General features: G+C 45.4%; 1 protein-coding gene across 2 annotated transcripts; it reads right to left on the bottom strand.

The window, feature by feature from the left end:
• Nucleotides 1–755: 755 nt before the first annotated feature.
• On the bottom strand, nt 756–7,766 carry FOXF2 (forkhead box F2). 2 transcript variants are annotated; one of them, XR_012157345.2, is made up of 3 exons: nt 5,683–7,405; nt 1,391–1,608; nt 756–1,053 (listed from the first exon to the last, which is right to left on the bottom strand). XR_012157345.2 is itself a non-coding variant. In XM_073332188.2 (3 exons), exons 2-3 carry the CDS (start codon nt 6,668–6,670, stop codon nt 1,442–1,444), a joined length of 1,155 nt encoding a protein of 384 aa, XP_073188289.1. In that variant the 5' UTR covers nt 7,586–7,766; the 3' UTR covers nt 756–1,441. The 2 variants fall into 2 exon arrangements, 1 of the variants encoding a protein (XP_073188289.1); XM_073332188.2 differs by adding an exon at nt 7,586–7,766 and having other exon boundaries at nt 756–1,608; nt 5,683–6,670.
• Nucleotides 7,767–13,060: the final 5,294 nt, after the last annotated feature.

Raw genomic sequence — 13,060 nt, 5'->3', positions numbered from 1 at the left:
GACATCAAAACTGCTACATGACTACCTGAACGAGTAATTAAGAAGCCACGATTTTACTTAACGAACAGTAGGATGCTTTTCTGAGTTACAAAAAGCCTGCCCCACAATCAGAAGTGACAAGGCACTATTTATCTATAGCTTTATCCTGCATTCCTAGCGCACCCCAAACTCCTGTTGAGTTCATTGTTTCGATAAGGACAAGGACAGCAGAATTTGGGCCAACTCCGACCCAAAGCATTAATACAGGGAAAGAGCAAAAACAGGAACAATTCTGAAGAAGAAATCACAATCATGGTCAATTGGATGCTCTAAACATTGTTCAGTGCAATGGAGGCGTTAGATATAAAGACGGTTTGGATTTCTAACATTTTGATTATTTGTTTTTATGTTAACGCTTTCCCCCATACTATTGCAAATCCTCCATAAGTAGCCGGGGAAAACGAGAGAGACAGATAGACAGACACTCCAAACCTAAGGCTAGCTCAGGACACAGATCCCTCTGCAGGTCAATTACTCTCACCCTCCCTTCAATAGTACCTGCAGGGTCTAGGGTGTCTTATTATACTTACTACACTTGGGTTGAAAGGGACAATTACAAGAAGGGTTAGAGTGAAACTAAATGCCTGGCCAGTGCATGTTCGTTTATACACATTTTATTGAAAAAGAATTTGTACATCAAAATATTTTTGGCAAACTGTAAAAAGTATACATAAGTGCAAATATATTCTCCTTTTAAAGCAGTTAAGTGTGCGAGTATACACAAGATGTATTTAAAATATTTCTTTTTAAAAATACTGTGGTAGAAAACAACTTTGTAAAAATAAAAACAAAACATTGTATTGTTGCAATACTGGAAAAAATGAACTTTCTTAAACTCTATACACGAAACGTCTAAACAATATACTTTTAATAATATTGATTGGTGCTGGCGTCCATAGAAAGTGTTTCGAAAAAAAGTAAACTTTAATTAACGCTCGAACCACTTAGAAAGGGAATTTGTCGCTGGTGTTGGGTTGAGGCAGATTTTTCCCAGTCAAAGGAAACTTGTTTCTACTAAAAAAAAAAAAAAAAAAAAGATAGAACTGAGCACTTTTGCAGACCCTAATTTTTAGGACAATGGAGATCACAGAAATGCATTTTATTATTAACTTGGATAGACTTCCTATAAAAGATACCCTTCCCCCGCCCTTCCAAGCACATACACACCCACAAAAGAAAATCTTTCAAAAAAGCTTTGGAGCATTACATCAACTTTTTCTGTCTTTCAAGGTGTGGCAGGGGACAAAATGGTAAACAGTGCTGCCTTATGTAATTTTGCTAAGTGACTTGTGTACTATTCAATGCTATCAGGAGTGCACATTACATTTTATCTGCGTGAGTCCGTCTATACCTCAAATCTGTTAAACAGCCACCTGACTGTCTTTATTTGATAGTGCTAAGTTCACATCACACAGGGTTTGATATCTTGACAGACGCTTTGATGGTGATGGTGATGATAGTAAGATCCACTAGCAGAAGGGTGAAAAGAAGAAATGCCATTAAAATTGAGAACAAAATCTTTCCTGTCACACACTGGGGAAGAGTGATGCTGGTAGCGAGGCAATCCCACTGCAAGAGAAGAAAATAACAAGAGCTTCTCAGAAATTAGCTCGACTCTGTCTGAAAGAGTGGTTCTCTGTCTGACATACATCGTAGTTATGGCGAATATAAATTCAGATATGTGGGGAAATTAAACGTTACAGATGTGATGTAGCCTTCTGGAGCATTTAAGAAGGCCTCCACGAAATGTTAATTTCCTTGAAGACACTTTCAAAAGACAGTCTGAAGGCTATTGAAATTTACAAGATAAGTAGTCTTGTCCCATTTCTCAAAAAAGAAAAAAGAAAAGTGTAAAATTATTGTGCACACATACATACTTAAATAGTTTGTGTGTATTTGTGTGTGTGTATGTGTGTAATATTATAAACACAAAGAATATGCTTGTCAGTGTGGGTGTAGAGATCTAGATTATATAGATAATATGGATTATATAGATACATACAATCTATACCCATATACCCACAACACGCACAACCTCATATACATGTTATGTGTATACGGTGTTTGTGTGTGTATGTGTGTGCAGGTATGTTTGCTGGAGTTGTGCACACACACATCTCTGTACCCCCTCGTGTGTGTGTGTGTGTGTGTGTGTATGTGTGCGGGCAACTATGCGAACACACCTGCACTTTTTTTTTTCTGAATTCAGTGCAGATAATGATCCTGATCCTGCCCTATCAAAATGAATGGGAGGTTTGTTATTGACTTCAGTGGGCAGAGGATCAATGAGAATTAATTTGATTAATTATAGAATGTGAGTGTGTGTGTGTACTGTATCTGGCTATAGTTAGACATGTGTATTCATATACTTAAGATACAGAGGAATGATGCCCTACACTTAAACCAAAAAGTACAATACCTCCCCCATACAGTATCACGAGTATATAAATCAGGTATCAGCCTCACTCAGATATTTCAAACCCCACAGCCACACGCCAGTGTGCCCGGTTCCGGATGTGCTGTATTCTTTTGGGAGCAATTCTATACAACTGTGGGGCTGATCCTGAGGTCCTTTATTCAGACTTTATTCTCCCGGTGGGAGCTTTGCTTGAGAAAGGACTGCAGGATCTAACCCAGGTGTGTTTCCCCCCCCCCCCCCCCCACCCTTCCCAGAGCAATCTGTTCATATCTGAAAGGGGATGTTCAGTGGGTTCAGATTTTTCCTCTGGCCTATTGGACCTTTTCAAATCTTATTGGAAAAGAAGCTTATTCGAGGTTCTTCAGTAGCTTATCAGAGTCCCGCAGAGACTGGAGCAAATCTCCGACAGCACAGAACATCAGCGTCTGCATTTGTAATCTGGATAAAACTTTGTAGATTCCAAGGCAAATAGGTCTCCAGCTTCTGTGCCCGGAGGCTAGGCAGCCCTCTTGTACAGTGAGGCACATACAGTATTCATTGCAGCATGCCTATCTCTTCCTGAGCTGCTGTCATTGTCCCTTTCCTCACCCCACAGTGCTCACTGTGGAAAGGTGATTATTTCGCTGGATTTCCTTGGTCTTTCTAATAACCCTGCTGGTATGCTCACAATAAACCATTGCACTTTTTATTACAACCCTGATTCAATCAGTGAGCATGGTTTAATAGTGTGCGAAAAAATGTCTCCCTCAAGCCTCCAGGAGAACAAGTCTCTGTTTCCAATCTTTTCTTTTCTTATTCTTGGGTCAGATGCAAGTCCAAGGCTTAAACTCTACACCATCACTAACTTAAAAGGCTAGTGATTTGATATAGGTTTATTGACCGATAAAAACACATTTTGGAACCAAATCTGCGTCGCATTAAACTAATAAAAAAGCAGCTACAGAAACATTATGTGCACTTGTTATTGCTTGTACGTTGTAGATTAATGAGAAATAATTGTTCTTATTCATTTACTATTAAGAATTCTTACAAACCCAGGAACTAATTTTTACCATATAGTGCCGCATATACATAAGTGTATATATTCACAAACAAAACCTTTTTAGCTACCTAGGGTATGATGATCTGAGCTGCTTTCACTAAAGGCCTGGGCCCAAATCATGGCATTAGTTTTAAACAGAACACATTTATTGAAATCAATTGGAAATTCCGTTCAAAAACTGACTGCACGATTTGCCCTCTGATCGAGCACATCTGAAATAAATATTAATTTGTCCCTTTGGCACAAATGATCTTAGCTAGCTAGCTAGCTAGCTGGCTGGCTGGATCTATATTTATAGCAGCGAGCTAGCTATGGGATCTGTACTTCTCTTACGTTTTAAAAGGATGAAACTGGATTTAAATAATCACATTATTGGAAATATTTGAGTTTTAACGGTAGAACAAAATCCCTTGAAAACAAAACAAACAAAAAAAACAACCTGTACTTGGATTGTTTCCACGTCCCTTTCAAAATTAAAATGTTGCACTCTGATAACAAAGGTCACTTCTAAGATCCTGTTGATTCCATGCCCACTGAAGTTGCTTACTGCATTTTTGGGATACATTTTTTATTTGTAAACCTCAAAGTATTTCTAAAAGCTGTCCAAAGGTTATGAAAGTGTTCCTCGAGGGGTTGGCGAGAATATGCAATTGCGAACGCGCGTGTCTGTTCAGAAAAAGGATAAGGAAGATTATTGTTCTGATCATAAAACCAAAGTGAAGAATTAATCTAATCTGTAGAACGGGATTTACAATTAAAGGAGGCTCTAATCTGGCATTTCGAAAGTGCAGATTCCGCCTGGGCAGATGGAAACTCTTTGTGGAGGTAGGGTTCGCTTACTGTTTTCTGGACCAAGGTCCATTTCCCAGGAGCTGCCGTAAAGCACTGAATTCCTGTAGCTGCTGCTGCTTTACAGATCAGCCTCTGAGATTATTTTCAAGGTTTTAACGCTGCGGTTCTGTTTGGTCAGCTTCACTGCTGAGACAAATTTAGCCAATGCAAACTTTAAACCTTCCTTTCCTAAAGGACATCCAGAACCGTTTGCACTGTTAAGAAGTTACTTCTCTGCGAGCGAAGCAGCCAACAAAGGTTAAACATTGCTTTCCAAAGTGAAGGCTGGGTATTTTAGATCGAAAGGTACAGTGCAATTCTTTGAGATGAACAGAGGAATGATTGACAGCCCTTCAAGTAGCGGGGGGTAGGAGGGGGAACCCAATGAAGAGGGTCTTCTGTATTTGTTACTTGTTGAAATTCCCATAAAATTGAACAAGACCCTGCTCTCATATGGGTTAAGTCAGGCTAAAATCCTCTTCGGTGTGGTCCAGCCCAGACTGTCTTTGTTTGGTTAACCTCCAAGACCCACATTTAAAAAGGCTATTTGGAAAATTCCCCCCTAACAACTTAACATCTTTTACCCATTGTTGTGCCTTGTTTTCTCCGCTAATGTCCCCTTTGCAGTTTTTCTAAGACTACATTTTCTATAATCACTAGAGCAGGCAGGGAGGGGAGAAATCCAGGCACATTTCCCCCTCCGGTTGTAGAAATAGATTAGATCGGCTTTAATCTCTTCTGCATTTTTAAAGATTATCGGGTTTTCCGTCCCCCCCCCCCCCTCCGCCGCAGCCTGCAAGACTTTGGAGGTAATATTAAACACCTTTTTCTGTCACTCTTGCTATAAATCTCCTTGGGTTTTTGTATTTAATGTCGGATTTGTAATTCTTTATGGTTTTCCTAGTATTTCTGTCTAAGAAATCAAACAAACATACCAGATGGGTTGAAACTGACAATACCATAAAGATAAGGATCTGGGTTTTAACCTCTAAACTAGAAATAACAACACTAACGGACATGTTCATATTGAGATCCAAACCCACAGCAAGGCAGTAGTGGATGGCAATTTTCTCCCCATACTTAGCCAGAAACAGAGCAAATGTGTTCACGAACAATAGCTCTATTTGTCCTTCTCGGACCAGGTTTTGTTTTCTCTTGTCAAGCTCTGTTTTCAGAGAAAACACAACGCAGCCCCCGCCTCGCCCTTGTTCCTGGGCTCTTATCTGACAGCTTCAGTAAACCAGAGTCAACCACCAGATTGCCCAAACTAGGCAGCGATTGGAGAGCCTCCTCTAATCCTAGCAAGAGCCCAGCCCCAGCCGTAAAGGAATGAAAGTGGAAGGGGTATTACCTGACAGGTCTTCCCTGGCGTTTTGGTGCAGATAGCTTTGCTCCAAAGAGTAGCTGGGCATGCTGGAGTGGATGCCCGTGGAGGCTGGGTTACTGGGTGGAAGGGCCTGCTGCTTTATATACGGAGATGCCCCCGATGCTGTCCAGTGAGCTGACGGGCTCGTGTAGGGGGAATGGCATTCAATTGCACTAGCCAGGGCGGGTGAAGATGGCACGGGGCTGCTGCTGCTGTCGGGGCCGTAGTCCCCGTTGGAAGTCACCGGGCAGCTGGCCATGTAGGTAGAGCCCGGGTTGGGGGACATGTGAGGGGCGTGATGCCCCCCGCTCAGCGCGTCGTAGCCGCCGGCCATGGAGTTAGTCATCATGTCTAGGTTGTAGCCGTTGGCGTGGCAGGCCAGGGAGGCGGAGGGCGCCTGGAAGTCAAAGCCCTGGGGCAGGATGGAGGCGCTGAAGCCGATGCTGTTCATCATGCGGTACATGGGCTTGAGCGCCTGGCACTTTCTGCGGAAGCCCCGGGGCCGGCGGCGGAAGGAGCCTTCCTCGAACATGAACTCGCTGGCCGGGTCGATGGTCCAGTAGTGGCCTTTGCCGGGGCGGCCCAGCCCCTTGGGCAGCTTGATGAAGCACTCGTTGAGCGAGAGGTTGTGGCGCACCGAGTTCTTCCAGCCCTGGTAGGAGCCGCGGAAGAAGGGGAAGCGGCTCTGCAGGAACTGGTAGATCTCGCTCAGGGTCAGCCGCTTGGTGGGCGAGCTCTGGATGGCCATCACGATGAGGGCGATGTAGGAGTAAGGGGGCTTCTCGGGCCGCCGCAGCCCCGAGCTCGCCTTCTTGTTCTTGCTGGAGGAGGAGGAGGAGGAGGAGGAGGAGGTCTCCAGGGCGGAGGGGGGCGGCTGGCTCATCAAGGCGGACTGGAGAGCTCCGGGAGCCGGGCTGCAGGAGCGGAGAGGGGCCGGGGGCTCCAGCTGCTGCTGGCCGCTCTCGGTGGTCATCTGGCGGAGGGAGGGAATGGAGGGGTGGGGTGAGGCTGGAGCGGGGTGCGGCGGGCGGGTGCCCGGGTGGGCTTGCGGGGAGGGGGCGAGCTGCTGCTCCCGGGGGCACCTCCTAGTGCTGCTGCTGGAGGCGGCGGCGGCGGACTGCAGGCAGCGCCCTGTGCATCACTCCCCCAGCAGCGCCCGCCAGGCCCCTTGCGCAATGGCTCCCCTCCTTTGCGCCGCGGCGAGCGAGGCACTTGGCAGGGCGGATTAGGCTGCGCTCCGGCTCGCCCCCTGCCCCCTCACTGCACTGCCTTGGGGAGGGCTCGGCTCAGGGCTTCTGACATTCCAGCGTGGCCCCCCCACCTGGCGGCCATCCCTCGCTGCCCGAGCCTTTGAGAGGAGGAAGCACGAGAGCCCCTCGAGTCTGGCGTCGAGGCTGAGCAGCCAGACAACACCCGGCCACCTATCAGTTCCTTAAATCTTGCTCTTGTTCTTCAGACCCCCCTGAATCCCTCCGAGAGCTCAGCCCAGCAGCAGCGAGCGAGCGAGCGAGCGAGAGAGAGAGAGACCACCCCCTTTCCAGCTGGCCCCTGTCCACTCGTCATCTGGGCAGGAGGCGCTGCCGCACCAGATCGGTCTCGCTGCCCTCCCTAACACACGCAATTACACCATTCATCAACCTCACTTAGACATTTCAATCCCCACAGCCACACGCCAGTGTGCCAGACTCCAAAGGTAACGTGCCGAGCTCTCGCTTTCCTGGCATGGCAATTGCATGCTCTCTTGTCGCTTGAAGGAATGCCCCCCCCCCCGCCCCTTGGGATGGAGGGAGTTCCCCACAGAGCAGCAGCTCAGGGGAGAGCGTGGAGACCGCAGGGGAGCTGAGGGGGTGGGGGGAGCATTAGAAACCGAGAGAGAATCTGAACGTACCTGTGCGTGGACTTTGCCACGGCACCCGCCCCAGGTTGACTTCCCGCACCAGGCAACAAAACGAATGTTGAGCAAGGAGCGGAACGATTCCGATCTCACAGTGTGTGTGTGTGAGTGAGTGTGAGTGTGTGAGTGAGTGAGTGTGAGTGATTGGGTTTCTGCATGGAACCCGAGACAGCAATATTGCCGCTGACAGCCTGCCAGGGTTTTATATCGAGAAACAGCTCACGAGACATTGCCAAAAACGATGTGCCCCCGGTGAAATCATTTCCAGTGAAACCCCCCGTTCCGTTATAGGGTTACACGTGCTTGGAAACAGGGTCTGATCCAGGAACTAAGGGGAGAAGGGAGGAGAGAGAGAGAGAGACAAAGGCTGGGGGTGGTGGAAGATCTCTAAAACCGTGGGGAGGGGGAGGATGGATGGAAGCAGCACGGGAAGTGGAAGAGAAAGGGATGCTGGAGCAAAGAGAAAGGAAAGGTTTGCGGCCGAGCAGGACGCCATATCAATATGCCTGAAGCACTGTGTATCTGTCTGTCTCCAGTGCAGCTCCTTGCAGTGGGTATACGCAAGGAGGGGGTTGGGGTTGGGGTTGGGGCTGGTCTCAGACAGTGACCTGCAGTTGAGTGGAAGCAGGCTTTTTCCATCAAACTCTGCCTGGATACCACACACAGAGCCCAAGTGTCAGTTTACTGCCCTGAGCCCGGCTCCTTTTCCCTAAGCTCCACAGTAATTAGACAAAGAAAACCTAAATTAACTGAACAGGCGTCGACAGCTTCCTCCAGCTCACCACTGCTACATACATGGGAATGTGTCCGAAAATGGCTTGATTGTACCTGAGAATCAGCTAAGAAACCACTACGAAGCTCCACACTATTTACCACACATTTTAATAGGAACCCCCGCCCCCTCAATCGCTTTGTCAATATGAATTGTTTACCTTTCGTAAGACTTTGGTATAAGTTGTTCCCATACTGTATTTGGAGGCGCAATTTCTGAGCTTGTTGGAATTACCTCCTCAGAGAATAAAAAAATCCTCTTTTTTTGCATTTAAAATCCTTCCCTGAGCCTGATCAGTGAGAGCAATTCTTTTTCTCCTAAGCTCTGTGACATCTGTTTAAATGTCCAGATCGTTCCACCACCAGAGAACACTGTAAAATCTTCACGCCCATTTCAATACACTCCTATAAGTTCTCTCTATTAAATATAAGGAGGGTAACTTTATGTGAAATAACTCCAACCAGATCATTAGGTTTAAACAATATTACGTCGGAAGGGGGAATTCTCTCAAAGTAACTTTCAGGAGAAATCTCTGCTCAGGGTGTAAAAAAATGCAATTGCATCATCTCTTTATTACAAAGCACCTGAGAAAGAAAGTTCACAAGTAAACCAAAATAGCCCCAATTGGGCAGAGAAGCACCTCTTATTTACATCAGTATTCTGCCGTAATCTCCCGTTTATAGGGAAAAGAGGGTAACAAATTGCGTCAGATTCCTCATACCTGACAGGAATTTACTCTGCCTAGCAGACGATTACTTTAAACAAATCATTAAGAAGCCAGGCGTGCTATTTACAATGAATTCAAATGATCGTCGAGCACTAGCGGCACCGGTGGTGGTCGCTGCTTCTGAGTTTTACTGTCTTCTTTATTTTTAGCCACACAAATCCTGCGTCCGAGACAAGGTACTGAACGTTTCCATGACTTTTTGCTGTTAGTATCAGCTTGAGGTTCCCCCGATTAAACAAAAGTACATATGCTGGTTGGTGAAGATGTTTATTTTGGTTGGTGTATCGATTTCTGTGCTTAACCCAGCTTTGGAGCTCTGCTTTGCCAGAGTATATGGACATTATACTTTTGGCAGATACGGGTTGGTCAGATGGTGTTCTATAATCATCCTTTTTATTCTAGGAAATCTCTTCATTATTGCGGTTTCAGTTTCACGTCCGTGCCCCTCTGCTTCTTGGGATAAATGAAATAGCTTAGACTAAACCAGTTAAGAAAATGGAAGACAAATATGAAAGATAAATGTTTACTGCTATCTCAGAAACTTCCCTTCTTAACTGCAGGCTCTCTCCCCCTCCCTCTCTTCTTGTTCTGAGGTCCGGCATATGAGAAGCATTTTTTCAATTAAATCCGAGACTGAAACTTAAACAAATCCCTTCAGTATTCTAAAAGTATACGTTTCCTTAAGCCCTGGAGGATTTTCCCTCCACTGTCAGTTTCAGGGTGTCTGAATTTATCAAGATCTACATAGATCTCGATAGGCTGAGGCTGAGATAGGCAGATACATTTCAGCATTGGGGATATGACTGCATTTTGCGCTAGTTGAAAATGCTGATCAACCAAAACGATCATCCAATAGACTCTCTCGGCAAAACCTAAAGAAAAATCCAAAGAGAAGACAAGTCCCTTCAAAGCAAGGAAGGAGGGGAAGAGCTGGGATGGGGGGGGGGGGGGGAGGGGAAGGATTTAGTACCAATCCCAGACTCTGTTGCCCTTTCTTTGTCCTGAGCCCTCAGACCTCTTGGCTTCTATTGGACCTTTGGCACCAGGCCTGGAATCCGACTGTTTATTTGGATGGATTTTCCTTTTTGCAAACGCACATGTCACAGAGAGGACGCTTTTTATAGCCATCTTCCTCAGAACTGCATACTCCCCTATGTCCTTTTTAAATGATTTGATGCCTCTTTTGGCTACGGGGGAACATTCTGACATTTGACAATCTTTGTAACAGATTAACCATCTAACTGCTTTTCTGATAGGGACTGTGTATCCATAAATCAATCGGTGCTCTCGTCGGATCAGCCTGTGTCTAAAGAATAGACAAGGAAATACTCTACAAAACTTAAAGGCCTACCTTACTTGCAGTAAAAAAAAAAAAAAAAAAAAAGCGCTTTAGGCAACTAACTTTTAAAGGCAGTGTACCTTGAATAGATTGTTTTGAATCCAGCTGAGAACCCTAAATTGCAATAAGAATAGGATGTTTTAAATGACACGATTGCTACAGTTTTCCAAAGTGTGCTGAATCACGCAAGATTTGGAGAGAAATAAACAGCAGACAGGAGTAAATACATTTTCCATTTTAGGACGGAATGTTTTCCCATGTCTTTTTGGGTTATCGAGGCCGAGCCCTTTGACGTTATTCTCTGCTGCAGGAAAGTTTCCTTGGCCTGAGAAGTTTTAAACTTCTCCCATCAGTGGCGATGTTATGGAATACCGTGGGGTTGAAGACATTAAGAGGAGAGAAAAGGAGTCCCTTGGTTATGTACAAAGGTAGAGAGACACAAAAACTATATGCACAATAGCAAAGTATTCTTAACATGAAATCAGTTGAGGAGAGGGGGAATGGGGAGTAAGAGAAAAGAAACACCCGAAAACAATGTATCAGGGTTCCCCATCATTATGTCTCACTCAAGCAAAACTCCCATCGATTTCAGTTTACCCTTGATTTCCGTGGGATTTTTGCTTGAGGGGGAAGTGCAGGACCTGTGTGCTTGGAATTCTTCAAGTGCAAACTAACGCGCAGGAATGTCCTACAGGGCCAGCTAACACCAGTGCAATGGAAAGTGTGAAAGTTAGTTGCTCGGATCTTGCAGCCTTTTGCTATTTTCTCTTGTAGTCTTTCTGTTTCCCAGGCACCAGTCTATTCAGCGCGCTGAGATGGGTTTTTCAGCTTTCCGGAAAGCCATTCTATAACCTAAGGTTTGTTGCCGCTGTTCAGGAGTCTGCCTATATCATGCATTGTTTGAACGGGGTGAGCCTAAAATACCCCTCTCTTCCTCTTCACGGCTTGAGAAAGGAGGGCTCCAGTGAACGCCACGGCTAAAGTCCCTGGAAAGTCTCCTCTTAGAAGGCAGCAATGCGCGTTTTCTAGCTGGTAGATAATCTGTGAAGCAGCAACAGAAAAGGAGGGGGGAGACAGTGGGCTGATGACCCCTTTAGCTCTCCCAGATGTGAGACCGCTGCCGGACACCACCCTCAGACTCTCAGGCAGGCTACAGGCTCGCTGCAGAAAGACTGACGCAGACTTTTGCAAGGCAGCCTCCTGTCCAGCAGCCCGGCTCAGGTATGCGAGGCAGCTAGGGCTAATTGTTTTGCTGATCCAAACTGCTGTGTTGCGAAGGCGCCTTTCGCCACGGTCCTATACTTTTCCCGTTTGCTGTCCGCTGGCGAGCTAAACACTGAAATCCTACAGAAGCCTTCACTTCGTTATTGTGGTAGATCACACTGCACGTGGGCAGAGACTCAGCAGTATCTACTGCCTCAGAATGAGCCTCTAGTTTCAATAGCTCGCACTAAGGTAATATGTGTGTATTTAATGAACATGTCATCTGACCTCCAGGCATTTATCATAGGAACTCCATGCATATTACACACACCCACTGACAGGAATCTGTGTAAAATACTCACTCTGTATTGTCCTTTGTCTACTTCGTAAGTGCCATCCTACGGTAATTTAGAACATGTCTTTTTGCCTGTAGTATTAGGGAGATCTTGCTTTTCCTCCACCAGAGCACAATGTATAGGAATTCCGCCCCGCCCCTTCCCCCCAAGCCTGTGATCTGCACAATTCTATATGAACTTCCCGGAGTATCAAAATAACCCCCCTACTGCGGACAGGATACAGGTCACCTCTTTAAAGGAAACACGACCCTTCCAAAAATATATAACATCTCTGACGCAAAAAAAATAAAAATAAAAAAAAATCTTTTGTCTCCGGGCATCCTTTGTACGGGTAAATAAAACGTGACAGGCGCTGAGTACAATAATAATAATTAATAATAATTAATAATGTATTTTTAAAAAGCAGAGAAAATACAAATTCTACGTTTAGTCTGGTTTTCCGTCACAGTTCAGGCTAGGACAGTGGAGTAGCATGCAGCACACTTGGCTTAGAAAGGGGTGAGCCTTTTAGGCAGGGATCTGTTGTGATTCCGATATAGCACGCTGGTAAGTGACAAACTCTGCTTTGGCAGAATCTTCCAGCATAGGATGCGAAGCGAGATCTGTCCGAACGGGAGAAATGCGGTTCTTGGTAGTAAAGGGCAATCTCAATCTCCAGTGCGTTTGTCCAGTGCACATTTGAACAACAGCCTTATCATGGAAGTTATTTTGGCTTCATAGTACTTCTATTTAAAATAAAAATCCGAATCCTGCTCCCCATTCGCCAGTGACAGCAATGAATAAGGCCAGCAAGATTTGCCCGCAGATCTAAACACGCAATACCTTCTTTTGTTTTGCTTTTAACTCTCTCAGGTTTACATTCCAATCAAATGAGATTTCTGCTCAAATAGCTTTTCTACATCGTCAATGATTTTCATACAGGGCTTCGACCTTCATTATTTTCCACGCCTTTTGTAACTGTAGGTGAGTGAGGGGAAGTGTCAGATCTGCTTCTAGTCTAGTTGTTTTAAAAATACTCTTCTCACTGAAGGCTGCTCGATTCCGACACTCTTATTTATATTAAGTGGAACCT

This window comes from Lepidochelys kempii, chromosome 2 (genome assembly GCF_965140285.1).
Source record: "Lepidochelys kempii isolate rLepKem1 chromosome 2, rLepKem1.hap1, whole genome shotgun sequence".
Taxonomy (NCBI): Eukaryota; Metazoa; Chordata; order Testudines; family Cheloniidae; genus Lepidochelys; species Lepidochelys kempii.
Note: the sequence above shows the minus strand (reverse complement) of the source record. Positions and strands in the feature narration are given on the sequence as shown.

What these genes read in the sequence shown, in the direction of transcription:
- FOXF2 (XM_073332188.2), bottom strand. Translation starts at nt 6,670, where the DNA reads ATGACCACCGAGAGCGGCCAGCAGCAGCTGGAGCCCCCGGCCCCTCTC. An exon ending in CGCCAGGGAAGACCTGTCAG is followed by an intron (nt 1,609 to 5,682) that starts GTAATACCCCTT and finishes CTTCTCTTGCAG; the next exon opens with TGGGATTGCCTCGCTACCAG.